Raw genomic sequence first — 18,919 nt, forward strand, 5'->3', positions numbered from 1 at the left:
GTTAATGGTGCTGATGACAGCACAAGCTCTGTGCCAGGTGAAATGGCAAGGCCAAAAAACCAAAAGAAAGATACAGAGAGAGGGACAGAGGAACGAAGAGGAGGAAGAAAAAAAGAGTGCCCACCAGGGAAGAACACTGCTGTCCAGCAGGGAAAGCTATAAAACAGAAAAACGCTAGAATAACTGCCATCTTTAACATTTGGCAGGAGGGAGTAATGCTGCTCTTTGCCAATGTTGCTGTAACTACAGCACTCAACTCAGCCCCTCGGGGTGGCACAATTAAATACTCTCTCGCTGAGATTCATCAATAACCAAATGACTGAGAGGGGGGGAAAAAATCATTCCGCTAAAAGCTAGGAGCACGCTGTGAAGACAAGGAGTGAGGTTGAATGTTTACCACTGACTTCATGTTCCTGTGATAATGTGGCCCACATGCGCTCATTATTTCCACAAGAACATAATGCTTTTATTGCAAATCGTTCCTAATGTGTTGTAATGGGAAGAATCTGTCAGCACCGTTCCTCAGTTACTGTACCTCGACATTAATGGATGACAGTAGAGAGACGTATGACACATCTCAGGGCCTGTGAGAGCAGACTCTTCAGGTACTTTCTGCCTTGTTTGTTATTGCTTTCAGTTCAGACTCAGGGATCAAATTTCCCCAGCTACTGCAGAGAGCCAGGGGAAAGCAGTGGCCATTTATTTTAATGAAACGAACAGCAAACTAGCAGGGCTTTTTTTCTGCCGCGAGCCAGATAAACAGTGAAAAGGTTTAGACTGCAGCCGCAGCAGGTAAACAGCGACGATGGTGATGAGGTCGCCACAGGAACTGTATGCAGCGTCATGATGATGTCGCCAGAGAAAACCACAAGAAGACCAATTACCAGGAGGAGATTGAGAGTACCGTGACTGCTGACGGATACTGCCAAATATGTTATTCAACTTAGATTACCGCACAAACAACAGAACATACATACCCAGAGCGTTTCTCGACAAGTGGGACAGGCTCCAAAAAGGGAGCTGCAAGATCTGCTGACATGGTTTATTTAATGGAGGAAATATGTTATTTAATATTCTGACTTTATGATCAACACAACATGCGGGCCCCAGTACAAAAGCAGCTGGGAACCACTAATCTACACAACTGACAAGCATAGAGGCTGGCTGACCGGGGAGGACATTACTCTGGCCAAACACTTCCTACAACATCCTCTTCTACCAACTACAACACAGGGAGGAACTCGGGACTAGCACCTTGGGTACATTACTTGCTACATTCTTTACAATTGTACATGTTTTTGTGACACCATTACCATACTGTATAACCATAGTCAAAACACAAGTCTCTTCATGGTGAATATAATACAGTAGACAAAACACAAGTCCCATTACGGTGATAAAACTTAGACCGGGATTAGAGTAACGTTACGTATTACAACAAACATACACCGACATAAGTTATGAAAAAGAAAACACTTTTCAGCGGGTTTATGCGTTTATTTAGACCGTATATACACACAGAATCACTCAGACTGGCTAACACTCACACCCACAGCCACAGACACAAACACACACGCACACCCTGAGAGTCATGTTGCGCACACAGTACACAGTGGGTGGAAAACCACCATGGATTCAAACTTGTCACTCAAACCATGCACCACATACCATGAACGTGCTATATCACGAATCTGAAACGGACTCACCATGAGCTTTGTTGCAAGTCATCCAGACAGTGGCCTTGTGGTCAGAGTGTTTGCCCTGAAACTGGGAGGTCGGGGTTCGAACCACAGCCAGGTCATACCTGGTTAGTGGTTACCCGTCTTCGGTGTATTCCCAAACTACATACAGTACTGTACTGTTACTGTATAGTGTCTCTGCATATCTCATCACATCAGATCAATGGGATTTAGTTTCAAAATCAGCTATTAAATGTTCCCTTTAAAATAACAATTTCAACCACAACCTATTCATGGAAAAATGAATACTGTCTGGTGCACAATGACACATCTCAGTTGTCTCCAGCATATTTGAGCCTATGCCAGACTCTGATCAAACGGTGGAGGCTGGGGTGGAGGAGGCAGCTAAAGCAGACGCAGCAAGAGAAGCAGAGATCTAATGAATGGAGAAGCCGTGTTTAGAGGAGCCGCTCTGTTAAGAGTGTGAGCTCTGATTGCAGTGTAGAAAAGCGTTACTGCTTTGGTAATGGCCAGACGAGCTGTGAATGGAGTAGGAAGCAGACTGACTCCTGTGTCCTGCATGAACTAAAACTAACTCTATGCTTTATTTGTAAATCTGTGAGCGCACTGTAACCAATAGAAACCCACCTACACATTATTTAATGGAACCTTCCAGGGTCCATTTGGTTATAAATTATTTGTGCACTCACAGAGTTAAGGATTTTACTGCATAGCAACTTTTCAGGAATAGAAAGCCTGCCGTTTCCATTAGCTTGGATTGCCCATCGATGATGTCAATGGAAGACAGGTTTCTGAACTGCCCACAGCCCTCCTATGAGACAGACCGAGTAGAAACTAAATATGGTATTTTATAATGAACAATAGCGAGGACCAATTTTATGAAGATAGGTTGAAAAATGGTGAAGTTAGTGAAGTCCTCCTTTGAGCATTGTCCTACAACAACATAGGCTACACGCTACAGTATTATACAAGCCGTTAAACACCCATTTTTCCTCCATAACGACATTGTGTGTAAAATCCTCTCTGCCTTCCCCCTCTCTTTCCCCTCTCTCAGGGAAGCCAAACGCCCACGTACAGTATGCACATATCATTTGTATGTCAGAGAAGCTGATAAATGAGTTTCTAAGAGCCAGAAACTGTTCTCTCCTCTTCCCCTTGCAGATGCACACCTATGCATGTGCGCATGAATACATGCCTCTGTGTGTGTGTGTGTGTGTGTGTGTGTGTGTGTGTGTGTGTGTGTGTGTGTGTGTGCGTGCGTGCGTGCGTGCGTGCGTGCGTGCGTGCGTGCGTGTGCATTTGAGCATGTCTAAGCAGGAGAAGCCTTGGATGTGTCCATCTACTGGCACCAAGGGACAGCTAGATGGACGGGCCAAGCCCAGTTCTGAGGCTGGCTGGCTGATTCGTTGGAGGTGGTGTGTGTGTGTGTGTGTGGGGGGGGGGGGGGGGGGGGGGGGGTTGTTCAGGGTTTGCTTCTGATGTTTGGAGAAAAACAAGTCATTAAAAACAAGGCCATAAATATTCACAGAAGGATGGAGATTGCATCAAGGAAAAGAAAAGACTCCTCTCTCCTTCCCTCCTCAGAAAGGAAGGAACGAGTGACAGAGGGGAAAGAGCCTGTTCACTAATGTGACCACCAGGAATAGCAGCCCCCAAGCCCCCCCCCCCCCTCTCTCTCCTCTGTGCCATGTCTCTTGTAGGATCTTGTATTGATATCCGTGTTGGTAATTTCTTTAACAAAGTCCGGGTTTGTGCTTTTGTTACCAAAGTTACAGGCCTTGTATATTCCAAGTTGAGATAGTGAAGGATTTGTATTCCAGTCAAGCCAGGGGGTAAAAAACATTTACATGCAAATACAAATGACCTTAACTGTGGTATACTGTGAGCATGCATGCGAGCCATGCTACTCTGAATGCACAGCAACCGCCAAATAAAAATAAATAAAACAGACACACACACAGGGGCTAATTACCTACTCTGTAGTAACAGCAGCAGAACAAGAAGCTGTGGTATAACAATTATTCTTAAAAAATTTGGGTGTTTGTTACAAATTTGCGAATCATGCTCAACAAATTTAGAGACAAAACGTCTTGTATTAAACAGATGTTCTGTGGAGTAGCCTAAATCCTCTCTGTTCCATCTCCAGTACTCCACAGACAGCACAACAACACACCTATCTCCTCAAACAGAGCTAATACCATGTAATTAAAACATAAGCACTCAATTTGAACAATTATAATCACTGACAGCCATGGACTTCCATATTTGCTGTGTGGTAATTGTACCCTGATGTATCTTAACTGCTGTGCTACCTTTGGCGACTACCTTTTCGCTGTGGGATTATTAAGGAATGGTGTTATCTTATCGTACCTTACAAAGGTAATAGAGCATGCACATCCACTCTAGCCCAGTTGCTGGACAAATGGCAGTACAGGAGAAAGAAATAGAGTACACAACACTGGTAAGTGAAAACGTATCTCATCGTACCTTATCGTACCTTATCTTCTGTTATTGAGGCCTCCTATATACAGCTTTTCACCCCCCCACACATCTCAATATTTGCCATCGACAATGAAAGGAGAAATTAGGTCAAATGTCCGCCAAATATGACGTACATTTTTGGCAACAGGCCTTCTGATTGGCCAGTATGAGATGATGAGATTCGATGATAAGAGCGCCCCTCACTTCACACGGGTGTGATTTTTTAAACACTAAGCCACTTAAACCCTATATATTTCAATTGATCAGGGTCCCCCAGGGTTCAGTAGTTGGTCCCCTCCTTTTTCCCTTCATTCCAAATCTCTTCATCGAGCATAGCAGATACACTTTTAGCTTGTAATAACAAGCCCACAATGTGGGACACCACGGTTGTAAAGTGGTTAACTACACAATAACGCACAGACAGAAATGGGACAGATTGGACCGACTATATGTGCTGCATGGTCTCGAGGGCGTTTGAGCATGGGAGCAGACCATGGGCTCTGTTCCTGGCTGTCACCCATGACGGAGGTGCTTGGATGGAGATGCTGCCTGCTGTCACCAGACCTGTTATTTCCAGATGGCCCCCATGGGTCTGGTTCTCTGATCCCCCTCCCTCTGGAGAATCACATTTGTTCATCGCTCTCTTCTTCTCCACGTCTCCAACCTCTTCTTCTTCTTCTTCTTCACATCCTCCCGCTCCATTTTCCCCTCTCCTCCCAGCCCCTCCCATCGTCCATGTGTTTCGTCACAGAGCATTTAATAATCGCTCTTTTATTCCGTGTTATTTGTGATTCATCTTTGGATTTATTTGACGCTTTCATGTCATCTCTGACTCACATGCCATTTTCGTATTTATGCGTGTGGGTGCACACGCACCTGTTTGCGTGCACACACACTCACGGATGCATATTTGCATGCCCACACACTTGCGAGGTGAATAAACACGGCACACAGCAAGACCTCTTTTCTCTGACACAATAGCGACCGAGCTGGTGCTTATAAGCTGAGTGCTATCTCCATCAGAGCTAGGAGGAGCTGCATAAGCATCCTCCATCTGTCTTCTTCTCCTTCTGGTCTCGGCCTCTCCTGCCTTCTTCGCACTCGCAGACTCCTCTCCACTACTCCTTGCACCTCCCTGTTCCTCCCATAGTTGAATTACAACATAGTCTCTGCTTTTCTCCTCAAAAAGCAGCGGGGACTTAGCAGAGACCCGTCCTCCAGCCTCCACCCCTCCTCGTCATCTCCACCACCACATACCCATACCAGAACACAGAGCCAGAAAACAAACAGTTTGGTGCTGGACCCCTCTAGCTGTCCCTTCACCTCCAGTCCAGAAAGCCAGCAAGCCAGAATTCTTTCAGCGTTACTAGCTTCCCCCGGGTCACAGAATGCATTGAGACGTTGGCTCCCCCCTGTTCACTGCAGAACGCATTGACACGTTGATCACCTCAAATCCTGAAACAAGTGTCAGCGAGGCAGCAGAGAGGAGGATAGAAAACAAAACATAAAATAAAAAAGGAAAATAAACAAACAAGAGAGGTTTTGAGCCAAGCTAGAGATCAAAAACAATGGCAACCACTGAAGCAGCATAGTGGTAAAACTACTCTGTCAACAGAAGGGACACAGAATCACCAACATGAATCTTCTAATTTCATTCTTGGAGATTCTCTGGGAGCATAAAACGGCAGGGGAGCACCAATTAGGCTAGAATTGTCCCCAAGAAAGGAATCAGACATTAAACAGCAGCATAATTATATGGACCAGACCCGGAGGACACAGCTCCCTCACATTGACAGCCTAACCGTCCCCACGATAAAACTCAAGACATGTCAGTCAGCTGCTCAGTGATTTTGTGAAATATTTCCCTGCCATATGCCCTGAGTTGGGGTCTGTGCTAACTTGTGTGTGTGTGTTTCAATGTATTCATGTATTCCTCAACGGTATATGGGTGGTATAGGCGACATTGGGCTCCATCTCTCCCTGTCATGGCCCCTCATTAGTGTCCTCTCTCGTTAACAAACTGGGTCTGCACTGACACCAAGGCTCCATGAGAGAGGCAGAGCGAGAGAGAGAGAGAGAGGGACTCAATGACAAGGAAACAGGCCGTGAAAAACACTCCACTCACCCACTCATGCTTAATTTATACCCGTCATACAATGGTGTTGCTCGCCAAAAATAGCTAATCTACAAGGTCACGATGCAATGTTACAAGCCTGCAGATCGTCCAGAGACACTGTTGTATGACAAAATAAAATTAAGTCTTCAGTCTGTTTATTCATCAGGAAGTAAACTATCAGATCTTTGTCTCGACCAGGCCGAAGGCATGGGGACTGGGGAGAGAGTATGTTTTGCCATGTTTTGCAGTCCGTGTGTGCGTGCGTCCGTCCGTCCGTTCGTCCATCCTTCTGTCCGTTACCAGCTAATCTCCGGCACCGTTGGTGCCAAACTTTGCACACACACTCCCTGGATGCCAAAGACGAACCTCTGCCCCAAATATATAGCACCACCATGAGGCCGATTTAGGCAAAACACATTTCTGTAGATAACTCATTTTATCCATACATCACACAATTTGGTCTACATTATCTCCATAGTCATGTGATCAACACAGATCTGCACCATTTCCCATCTTCCATCCTGATTGGCTAAGATTGGCTTCCAAAGTTCACATGATTCGTCTGTTCCGAACAAAATGCCACAAATCACAAACACAGTGTGCAATTTCCGTGAAATTAATATACACGCACATTTCCACTAGGCCGAGGACGACATGCCACAATTATTTTTCCAAATCAGCCTCACGGTGGCGCTATAACAGGGCAATTACTGTTTTTACATATAACTGTATCGATCTCTATACAACTTATGTATGCGCCAGCCCAGCATGAGGCAGATTTCTGCAAAACACATTGTTTATGTTAGTCGCACAGATTTCATCCAAATCTCACGCAAATCTGTACACATGATCTCTGTAGTCATGTGATCAAGACAAGCTTGTTGGATTTCCCATTGTCTACACTGATTGGCTAAGATTGCCTTCAGGAGTTTTCAGGAGTAGCCTGTTTAGTACAAAATGCTGCACTTGTCCTGCTCATCCAGAATTCTATCCTCAGAGATGCTATGAGTGATCTGGCTCTGCATTTCCTCAACAAAATGAAGAACATTGTTGCAAAAAACAAAAAAACATGTTTATATTACTCCTAAACATTTCGCCAAACATCACACACACCTGTGCCCAGAAGGGCACTTTTTCTAGTTTTCATCATATTGCCTGCCTCAGTATCAGCCCAGATCAATGCCAACTAGAGACGCACGGATGGAGGTTTTTGTCACCCTACACGTTCATTTTCCGCCCGTTATAAAACCGCATTAATTATATCATCCTATTTATATTATCCGCACCAACTGCACCGCAGGGATGCACATGGTATTCTATATATACAGCGTACTTGTACAAACAATGTCACTCACCACTGTCACCTTTACCAATGTTACATAGCGACTCACTGCATATAGTACTATATACTGTATGTATATCTATAATATCCATGGTAAATGGTGCATTTATATATATATATCTCACATCACAACGTTTCATAAGGCATATCCAGTCATCGTCAGCAGGGCTAACACATTCTCTGCCGAACCCAATTCTCCTGAGTTAGACTGCGCATGCGCCGGCATGTGTTAAAGGGACACAAAAAAAATAATATATATATATATATATATATATATATATATATATATATATATATATATATATATATATATATATATATATTTATTTATTTTTTGTTAATGACTTTTAGGAGATTTAGAACACTTTCCTGGGTTCCTTATGTGTGTAATATGTGGTTTTAGATATTTTTGATTTTAGCAGTGAGCCTAGTGTCTCTGATGTCATGGACACTGGGCTCACTTCCTTCCTGGACTACAAATCCCGTGCACTGCTCCTCCTTGTGGATAGGGGGAGGGCTGTCTTACTGAGACAACATGTAGTTCAATGACGAGGTGAGAGTACGAGACGCGAAGACCGTACAGGCGACACCATGTTGCTCCATGGTGCTCCATGGAAGGAAAGAAACATGCACAGTTGAGACCAAGGAAGCTGAACGCGGAAGTGTTGGCTGCATATAGCCCATTAGCCCATTGTTTCTTTCCTTCCAAGGAGCACCATGGAGCAACATGGCGTCGCCCGTACGGTCTTCGCGTCTCGTCCTCTTTAGACAGTCCTTGATGTAGTCCAGGAAGTAAGTGAGCCCAGAATTTTTGTCAAGCCATACATTATCATGCCACTTTGTCAGTGAAGCATAAATCAGGCTTTAGACTTTGGTGATAGCACCACATTATACTTGACTCTCGCACACTGCAGCACCTCAGACTTTCACATAGCGCAACACTGCTCCAACTTCTCAAATATATTACATCACGGCTAAAGGCCAAGGGCATAGACAAAAAACACTGAAATCATCATCACACATATAGATGCTCTGGCGAGAGATCGGCCTATGGCTGTGATGGGGAACAGTCATATGAAAGGGCTTTTTCAAAGAGAAACCGAAGACGGCTCATTATTGATGTATCAGGGCCTCCTCCTTTGAACTCTCCCATCCATCTTCCTTGCTTTGGTGCTGCGCTAGATGAACATGATAAGGACCATACTGAAGAGGAAGAGTGTGATGAAGTGAGAGAGAGAGAGAGAGAGAGAGAGAGAGAGAGAGAGGTCTGAAAAACAAGTGATTAAAAGATAAAAGGGAAAGAGACGATGAGTGTGAGATTAAATGGCTCCCCTTTGGGGAGAAACCTTTATTGCATTTTAATGGGAAGCTGGTTGACCATTGACCCTTTAGCCAGGCATTGGTAGGACCTCAACACAGGTCAAACCTCAGATCACTGAGCCTGTGTGTGTGTGTGTGTGTGTGTGTGTGTGTGTGTGTGTGTGTGTGTGTGTGTGCGTGCGTGCGTGCAAATATATATGTGGTGCGTGCAAATATATATGTGTGAGGGTTAGTGGGGTCACTAACTAACATGTTTATCCTGCTGCTATAGCAACAGCAGCAGTAGCCTTGGGCATATAACAACAAGCAGAATTGCTTGTATATGCACAAGCGTGTGTGCGTGCATGTGTGCGCGTGCGTGTGTGTGTGTGTGTGTGTGTGTGTGTGTGTGTGTGTGTGTGTGTGTGTGTGTGTGTGTGTGTGTGTGTGTGTGTGAGACTCAGGCAGAGGTTTTTAAAGGTATGTATTTCTAAGTCTTCAAATCATGCATCACAAAGAGCATTCCAGAGTCTTGCCTCTCTCTCTCTCTCTCTCTCTCTCTCTCTCTCTCTCTCTCTCTCACACATTCTCTCTCTCTCTTTCCAGCACGGCTGGCCTGCCACTCCGTCATCAGGCCTTCCCTTTCACCTTCCCTTTATCCCAGCTCCACATGCTAAGTGGGAACATTGTTACGGTCAATTTGTCCCATTCAGAGTCCCAGTGGGCAATGGCCTTTCCCTGACAGCCAGAGAGAGACCACACTGCCTGAGAGGCCTTGACATCAGGGCCCAGAGCAGGGACATAGAGGGGGGGGGGGGGGGGTGGAGGGGGGTGTTAGAGAGGACGAAAAAGAGGACACGGGGGGTGATGGGGGGGCTAGAAGGTAATTAGGGGAGGGGAAATAAGGAAGGAAGGATGAAATGAGAGGGAGAAGAATCAGGATGGAATGTTGAACAGAAAGGATGATAGAGAATAGAGGCTTCCTGGTCTAACAGTCCAGCTTAATGCTATTGGTAATAGTCTGTCAATCTAAGTCCTGTGAGGTGTCAGCTCTGGTATAGACAAGGCCTGCAATAAGTCTGCCCGTAGAAAGAAACAACTCATAGAATGGACACACTCACTGAAGTATACATGGAAAATGAGCCCATGTTTGGGAACCTGCTTTTTTTGGCATAGAAACGTGATATTTAATTAGAATGCTGTTCATTCAGGCACATTATGCCTCAGGCTATAGCTCAGCCAAGGTGACTTTAAAAGTCTGTGCTGTAGTCCGGATGCATAGCAATACACTACACATGCAATAACAATCATTAACATAGCAATATGGTCTGTTTCATTACACAATCCCCAAATCCACACAGCACATGGAGCTATGCAATTAAATGCTATGCTTGGCTAGCACCAGACCCTCGCAGGTGATGTAACCCCCCAGTGGGGTGGAGAGAGGAGGATTAGTCGTTGTGTAAGGGCACCTGTTGTTTTAGCACATCAGGCACAACACTTGCTCTGAGGCAAACGGTGCTGTGCGGCTGTTTGGGCTTAAAACACGGGTGAAAACAAGGGAACCTATTCAACAAACTCTGGACAGCTCTGAATCACACTTGCATGTGGGTGCAGACAGGCTGCATGTGCTCATAAAGGCGAACACAGAGAAGAGAATGCAACAAACATTCCTCAGCCTGACACAGACTTATACACAGTACTACTACACACCAACATACACACTTGACAATCCCTCAAATTAATTGACAACTACAATTCTCATATGAAAGCAGTGACGGAATTGTTATGAGTGTTGCGTATGTATGTGTGTGTTTGTGTGTGTATGGGCGTGCACGTGCAGGATGTTGCAGAGACTCCCCAAAGTATCCATTTAAATCCCAGCATCAATAATAGCAAACAGAAAAGACACTGGCATAGAGCCCTGAGAGATTCCACTCAACCATATGGGGTTTAAGTGGTTAAGTAACTGTGTGTGTACACTGAAGGATGTCGCAGATCTCCCCAAATTAAGTAACTTCCTAATAAATAAATCACTGGACACTGCCAGCCGGGGATTAGCTGAGCTCCAGTGAGCAGTTTGTTAGGAAAAGGAAAGGCACTGCTAAAGCATGGCCAAAGAACTGACATCAGAACAGGGGCCTTGGAATGGCACAAGCCCTTTGGTTTTCTGGACACACATTGAGCCTTGTTATCCGGATTGTCCCATTGACAGAAATTTCTCCGGTCTTACATTAGGGCTTTATCTTTTGTAAAGCCTGTCGGTGGGTTTTGTTTTTTCAGTGGGTACTGCTCCGTTGAGAGAATGATTTTTAGTGTTCCAGACAAGAGCTCCTCTGACACCAGGTACATGACTCTTCCCCTGAACACAGCCTGATTCCTGAACACAATTCCACCCACTAATGAAGCATTTACTTTGGCAAGAATAACACCTCCTGCAGCCCGGTTATATACTGGTTAGCCCGCAGTAAGCTATAAAAATCCAATCCAAATAAGGGGAGGGTTAGAGCCGAGGCACTAGGTTTTTTATTATAATTCTTTAATTTCTTTGAAAAATGAGAAAGTATGGCTCAATTCACATCAGTAATAAGACCCATTTAAGAATTACGTTAAAATTACTGATATTAACTGTATTTTGCGCATGTCATTAATTACTGTATAGGCATAGAGGATTTGTACATGTACATGTGAAAAAAAGACAGTTAAGAGTGTTTCTTTCCCCCTTTGGCCCTTGTAAGCACAAGGATCGGATAAGACAAGGTATTTTCCCTTGTTGTCTGCTAATTCATTCCCTGTGATAATGGTTTGCTAGTAATTACTAGCGATGCGATAGGCCCACAAGGGGACGGCAGCGTGTGAGAGGCGAGGGCACAGCTCCCAACGCTGTCTGTCACGCCACAGAGGGAACAACAACACGTGAATGATCAGAAGGCATCACCTCGCCTTTCATCCTCCTCTTCTTTTTGTCTTTAACTTCAACCCTGCCTCCTTTTTCTAGGCGTACTCAGTAAAATCCTCCATGTTAACTCTGACAATGTACACATGGAACCAAATAGACCCGTAACAAGGGCCCATTTGGTTCCATGTGTACATTCTCAGAGTTTCATGAAAGATGCAATCCGTTACTTTCATGTTCTACCATGGGATTTGAACCTGGGTCCTCTCTGTGTGAGTGCCAACATGTCTACTGCTGAGCGAATACAGAAAGCCTTCTTTGGGTGGAGTGAGATTAATGCAAAATCACTTCTCAGGATCATAATGTAATGTGTTAGTTATATTTTATTCAAATTAGGGATTCACGATTAATCGCAATCGGTCATCATATTGGTATCGGCCAAAGTTGGCCTTAAAATGCAATATTGGCATTGAACCGATATCAAAATAATATCTTTGTTTACTTTTAATTTTATAATAATTATGTTTGAATGTGAAGCTGAAAACGCCTTTTGTGATGATGATGATGATGAAGGCTGCCGATTCAATCAGCAAGTGTTTTCGGAGGAAAACAAGTTGGAATATTTTGACACTATGGGTGCAGCTTTGGAATAACAAGGCATTGCTTTTTCAAAATTCACACAAAATTTGAACTTATCATTGAATATTCAACAAAAAGGTCTCCACGAGCAGAGTCAAAGGACAAAGGTTGTTTAATAGTCCATGCACATGTACACAGTGAAATGCTGCAGCCTGGGTGATCATTTTACTCTGAGAGTGAAGAAATGTAACCAAATGGTTTTACAGTGTAATAGCATGATAACTTGGCTATCACTATGGACCAGAGATAACCTAACCAAAGCAGGCTAACCAAACTAAGTTTTACTCTTATGTAATATGCACCTGTACACAAGACAAGATGTAACAATAAAGTGCAACCTTGAACATAACGAGGAGCACCACTCAGAGGTAATATGTGTTTAAGCATCTCTTGTTGTGGCCATATTTACACAGTCACAGTCAGAACGTTATAGTACACACACTGTGGATTTTGCCATGTAGACACCACGATGGGCAAATATCATATCCGGAGGAATTACATCTGACGGATGTTCCTGCCCGTCACTTCCGTCAATGCACTCTCTGCCTTAGGTTGTGACCAGGCTTTTGTCTTTGCAGATAAGTAAGGCTGGCTATAGACACAGTACACAGTCCCCCAGCAGGGACTAAGATCTCAGTTCTCACCAACAAGTTTGTCTCTCTGTCTGTCTGTCTCTCTCTCTCCCCTTCTAGTCTCTGCTCTCTCACACTAGGGCTCATTATAGGAATGCTCTGACCCTTGGGGACTTCACTTACTTTTCTCTCCCTTTCCAGTCCACAAACCTCCGAGCTGGACAAAAGACAGCTGAAAGCCAATTTGAATTTGAAACAGGGACCACAAAGAAACACGCAATCCCAAATGGGGAAACTTTAGGAGACTTGGAGCCAGCTATTGAGGGGTTTGGAGCCCCTCACACACAAAAACGCAAATGTGATTCTGACACTACCCGAACCAAGTAGCTCAATGTACTGTAAAGACAGCAGCTGCTGCTGCAGAGAAGAGAGAGAAAGAGAGAGAGAGAGAGAGAGAGAGAGAGAGAGAGAGAGAGAGAGAGGTGCCACTGCCTGAGGGCAGGGTTGTGTGTGTGGACACCAGGGGCCCAGCGGGTAGGATTTTAGATTGGCACATACACAACCACCAGCAGTGTCACCGGACACCAATCAGTCATTCCATCAAATAAACACAACACACAGGCAGGCGGACACGCGCGCTGCACGGACACGGACAAAACGCGCTCGCTCGCGCGCACACACGCACTCACGGTGACAGGCACGCGTGCGCGCACGCACACACAGAGCACAGCACCCACACACAATCCATGATAGCTATTACAGTCACTTGTTTTCTTTCACAGGTTGTGTTACAAAATTGGATATATTTTCATTTTTCTGGTTATTCTCCAAATAAAACAAAGAAAAATGTAGCCTATAGGAAATTAATAAAATATGGATCACAAATAAACCAGTTGACCCCCCAAATAATCCGTTTCAGGTGAATATATCCTATTATTTGTAAATTGTAATAATAGGCTATAGCATACTTCTTAACAGATATAGTGATCTTATAGATCGGATATGACACATGTGCCATTTTCAAATCCATCAGTGGATGTCCAATCAATATACGTTAATAGGCATATAGGCTATTGATCACGCAATTGCCTCTTGATTCGAGACCGCTGAAATCAAACATGCGTGCATGGCTGCAAGCTACGCAGTATGAAATTTAGTATTAAACAATGAAACATAGGCCTAACCCCAAAATGAAGCAGCTACATAGCCCAAATAGATGAACTTGGCATTGCATATTAGGCTACTCGCTGCTATTTTTGTTAATTCGTTTTCCAAATCGCTAAGCTAACATGTTTATTTTTTCTTCTTCTTTTTCACTGAGCACCAGCCACCTCCAGTCACGTCCCCAAAGCATCATTTAGGACACACACACACACACACACACACACACACAGTCCCCAGGCTGTCCCTGAGCGCACCCACGTCCCACACCTCTCCAGCCACAGTGGACCTGGAATAAACGTTGGACAGCTCCTCCGGGTCACTTACCTCCTTGCTTGATTGTCGTCTATAAAAAGGTGCGCCCGGGACGCGACTTCTTCTTTTAAGGGTCGGTTCTTGTTTTCCCCACGAATTCAACGTGTGTCCGGCAGTATAAAAAACATCCGAGAGGTAAAGCTAAGAAGAGAAGAAAGAAAGGTTCGTCCGTCAGAACGGGCTTCTCTGAAGTCGTGTGTAAAATATTACTCCTCCCTGTCGCACCTGTCTCTGGCAAAAAACGGACCCCGTGCGCCGGCCTGACATCCCTAAGACAACTGTCTCAGGGTTTGTGTTGTGTGTCCAATGTGTCCATGCCCCCCGCTACAGTCTCAACACATGCACATGACACACATGCACACACACAGCCAGCACCACCTGTCTCCCGGTGAAAAACACCCCACAAAGAGCTTCTATGTCGCGCGGCGACACATGGCATTCCCGTTCGCTCTGCAGCAATACTCCCTCACAGCCGCCCGGAATTCCGAAGTAATAATTTGGAAATCGCTGGAAAGGAAGCTGCGAATGATGAAAAAGACTGATTGCAGGAACAACCCATCCAAGCACGCCGCTGTCGCGAAACCAGCTGGAACGCTCGCAAATTAGCCTACATCTGCCGCTCTCTTGCTTCGGCCAGTTGTGTGATCAATCTTCTCTTCTGTGTCCCCCCACAATAGTTCGCCTATTTTGTGGTGCTCGACGGAGAGTCTGCTGCGCACGACTGCTGCTCTCGCCAGGAGGATGTCATTTGCTGCGTCTTTTTCACTTCTTCTGCTCTCATTCTATGAAAGAAAAGCGCGTTCTTCTGTCTGGATTTCGCCTCACTTCCAAATTCCAATCGCCGCCAGACCCGGGATTAAGCGGAGAGAAAAGTCCCATTCATCGCTTTATATGAAATAATTCTGTTCCCGCTCATCAGAACTTATTGGCTACACGTCTGTGGCACTGGTACAGCACGTTGGCAAGGTGCTGAAGGTGGGAGGATCAATGTTTCTCTGCTATAGCGATACATGATTAGACTATACACTACAGGCTGTAGTCTAGTCTACAGCATCTCTCCTCTTCCAGTACCAGTAGTACTGCTCCCTGCTGCCATCCTCACACACAAAATCCCTGTCAGAGCCAAAACCTGAAGCAGAATTATGCAGCGACTGGAATGGAATTGATTAATGGCTAATTGGATGTAATTAGACGAAAGTATTACTCAGCTTGGGAGAGTGGACACTGAGTCAGTGGCCAAAAATAGATGTAAAACTTTAGAATGGCTAAGAAGAAGCTAAAAGAGAGCCATAAAACTATTCTGTTTTGTCACATGCTCAGTTGATGAGAAATCAAATCGATAATTCAGACTTTTATTTTCGTTTTGCCATTGAACCAGGTAAGTTAGGCCAGTGGTTCTCAACCTTTTCAGACCGTGGCTCCCAAAATAATCATATTTTAACTGGGGACCCCCCACCCTGATAAGCACTTGGAAATTGGAATGTACACATAGATATGACACACCATAGATCAATATTTTGAAAATAGCAGATCTATTTGCTGTGAGGCGTTGTGAGCTTGTAGATCAGCCATTTTCAGAATTTTTGCCTCCTTTCTTATATCAATTTGACAAAGGTTTGACCAGTTTTTATAGCATAGTTTGTTGATTACGTTAATCTGCAGTAATGGTCTCATTCTTTCTTTTTTTGAGGTATTAAAAAGGTCTTAAAAGTCCTAACATTGTCACTTCACTGGGTCCCGACCCACAGGTTGGGCACTAACTAACTAAATCGGATCAGGGAAAAATAATCACACACAAACTAGTTTGTATTCTTGTTTGTCAGTGTCAAGCGGTCAAAGCCTGAGAGACCCAGGACCACAGATGACATTTACATTTAATTACAGCAGCAATGACTTTGTGCGACCTGAAGGTCATATAGACCTTAAAAGACATTTACAATGCTTTGTAAATTATGTCAAAGCCCTGTGCTAAATATTGTTTGAACCATGACAGCTATATATCAGTATCAGCCAAACAAAAGTTTGCTGAAGAATTCTGTTCACTCTAAATAACACATTAACATGAAAACTATATTTTCCCAGCAGCATCCATCCCTGAGGTTTATGGCTTGCTATTTTCAGATCTGTATCATTTCACTGAGTCATTAACTCCCAATAGCCCACTCCAACCAGACCTAATTGTGACACTGTTACAGTATAGGTTTGTGTATGAGATGTTGTGCATAATAAATAGCTTTGTGTTTTCAGCAGACCAAAAAACAAACAAACAAACAAAAAAAGATTATGCAATCCCAATATAACTCCAAATACAGTTCTAGACTGCCTGCCTGAACATTTCTACAAAACTTTTGCATTGGTATTTCAATAGGCTATACTGAAAGGTGCCATGTTGATGTTTGTTTTCTTGGCATTCAGATATGGACATTTGGTCAGCACCTCACACATTGTCGTTGTTTGGTTAAATATTTATAAAAACCCACAGACAGACTTACCGTAATCATTAATTTATGAAAATTAAATATGGAGATACAAGATTTCTGCCAGATACAACAATGAAATTGGTTTTGTAGCCTATATCACTGACTGATCTGTGTGTACGATAGGTCAGTGTCAGACAGTCAATAATACTGGCACTGCATGATGTTTGCGGTTAAAAGACCTATGGAATCTGCCCTTGAAATTGCTTTTTAACCGTGCCCCCCTTTTATGTTGAGTAAAAGTACTCATGAATAATGAATTGCAGAAATAATGACTTTCAGGCCCGTGGGATTCTGCCTTATATACAGTACAGTACATTGTCCTCATATCCACCATCTTAATATAGATGCAGTAAAAGTCTGAGTGTTCATTTAAGTGAAACTGGACCTCTCAGATTTTGCTGTGCATGACTACTACTGTAGTCTATTGATTAGTTCAGGGGTCTTCAACAGGGGGACTGGGACCCCTAGGGGGTCCTCAGAGTTACTACTGTACAGGGGAGCCGCCAAATCCTTGTGTGTTAGAGACTTTATTAAGGGACCAAGCCCGAAGGGACTTCTTGGCGAACACAACGTAGTAACGGCCAATGGGTAATGACATCCTCAAAACCAGGACAAGAGTGGTTAAAGTGTCATGGATCTTTCCTGGTGCCCAGTAAGGCTTAAAGGACATTTACTGTATAACAATATCTAGGGGGCAGTATGCATCACAATATTATTTCCAGTCACAGTGTTATTGTTTAGTGATCTTTCAAAATGTACATAGGGACACACATAATTGTTATTACCAGTAAGATGCCCTGCAAGGGCGAGAATCAACCTCACATCCGCCTGGGTGACCGCAGACTGCTGGGTTAGCGCTGGCGCTTTGGCATGGGGGTCAGATCAACATATGGAATGAATTCTGTACTGGCCATATGGAACGTGTCTTGAGTGTACAGGGTTTGATGAGGTCAGATCAACATGAAATGTCAGAACAGGTCAGCTCCATATATGGAGATCTAAGGGTGGCAATGGGGGCAGTGTCTTGAGTGTACAGAGTTTGATGAGGTCTGGCCATATATGGAGCGTGTCTTGAGTGTACAGAGTTTGATGAGGTCTGGCCATATATGGAGCGTGTTTTGAGTGTATAGGGTTTGATGAGGTCAGATCAACATATGGAATGTCAGAACAGGTCAGCCCCATATATGGAGATCTAAGGGTGGCAGCGGGGGCAGTGTCTTGAGTGGACATGGTTTGATTAGGGCCCAGGTAGGGCCGGGCCTAAGGGGCCTTCATTTTCAGGCCTGTTGAGAACTCTAGTTTTCGCCGGCTGCCGGGCGCGGCTGTACTAATAACTTTGGGGCAGGCCCGTCTAGAGTTTGAATAGACAGGAGTAAGGATGGGTGGGGGGGGATCAACATATGGAATGTCAGAACAGGGCAGCTCCATATATGGAGATCTAAAGGTTTGAGGTCAGATGTAGAGTTGCTTGCCGGCTCCATCTATGCAGATCTGTAATGATCCAGTCTTCTCCATGTATGGCTATCCAGGGTTTGATGAGGTCAGTGTCATGATCTTCATATATGGAGACGGCCATTTACGGGGAGTGTCACGAGGCGTGATGGACTGATGGCCATATGGTGGCGTGACGTATCACAAGGCGTGATGTCACAAGCCGTGATGGACTGACAACCATATATGGAGGCGTGACGGAGCAAAGGACGGGTTTTGCAGGTTTTCATAGTAATCTGCGACCTACGGTCACAAGAAAAACTGAATGATTTTGCTGTTTACAATAAAACAACGTATTGAAGAGCTGGATTAGTGTATTTGGTCATATGTTTATTAAATTAAATAAGGGTATAGGCCTATATTATTTTGTTTTAGCTTATGGATATCTATAAGGGTGTGTTTTGGCATATTGTCATTTGATGAAACG

The 18,919-nt window shown here is 44.3% G+C and overlaps 1 protein-coding gene across 3 annotated transcripts in view; it reads right to left on the reverse strand.

Annotated features, from left to right (window-relative positions):
- Positions 1–15,405, reverse strand: part of sema6bb (sema domain, transmembrane domain (TM), and cytoplasmic domain, (semaphorin) 6Bb) — a 176,738-nt gene extending 161,333 nt beyond the window's left edge. The window contains exon 1 of one of the 3 annotated variants that reach the window (XM_080770842.1): positions 14,534–15,405. Coding sequence is in view for 1 of the 3 variants with exons in the window: in XM_080770841.1 (XP_080626967.1) it covers positions 1,707–1,709 (3 nt within the window). In the remaining 2 variants the exon portion in view is untranslated. Of the gene's footprint in view, positions 1–1,706; positions 1,812–14,533 lie in introns of those variants that run through there. The other 2 variants (XM_080770841.1, XM_080770843.1) reach the window with 2 other exon arrangements.
- Positions 15,406–18,919: the final 3,514 nt, after the last annotated feature.

The sequence above is a fragment of the Protomyctophum bolini genome, assembly GCF_963924005.1.
Source record: "Protomyctophum bolini genome assembly, chromosome: 8".
NCBI classification, from domain to species: Eukaryota; Metazoa; Chordata; class Actinopteri; order Myctophiformes; family Myctophidae; genus Protomyctophum; species Protomyctophum bolini.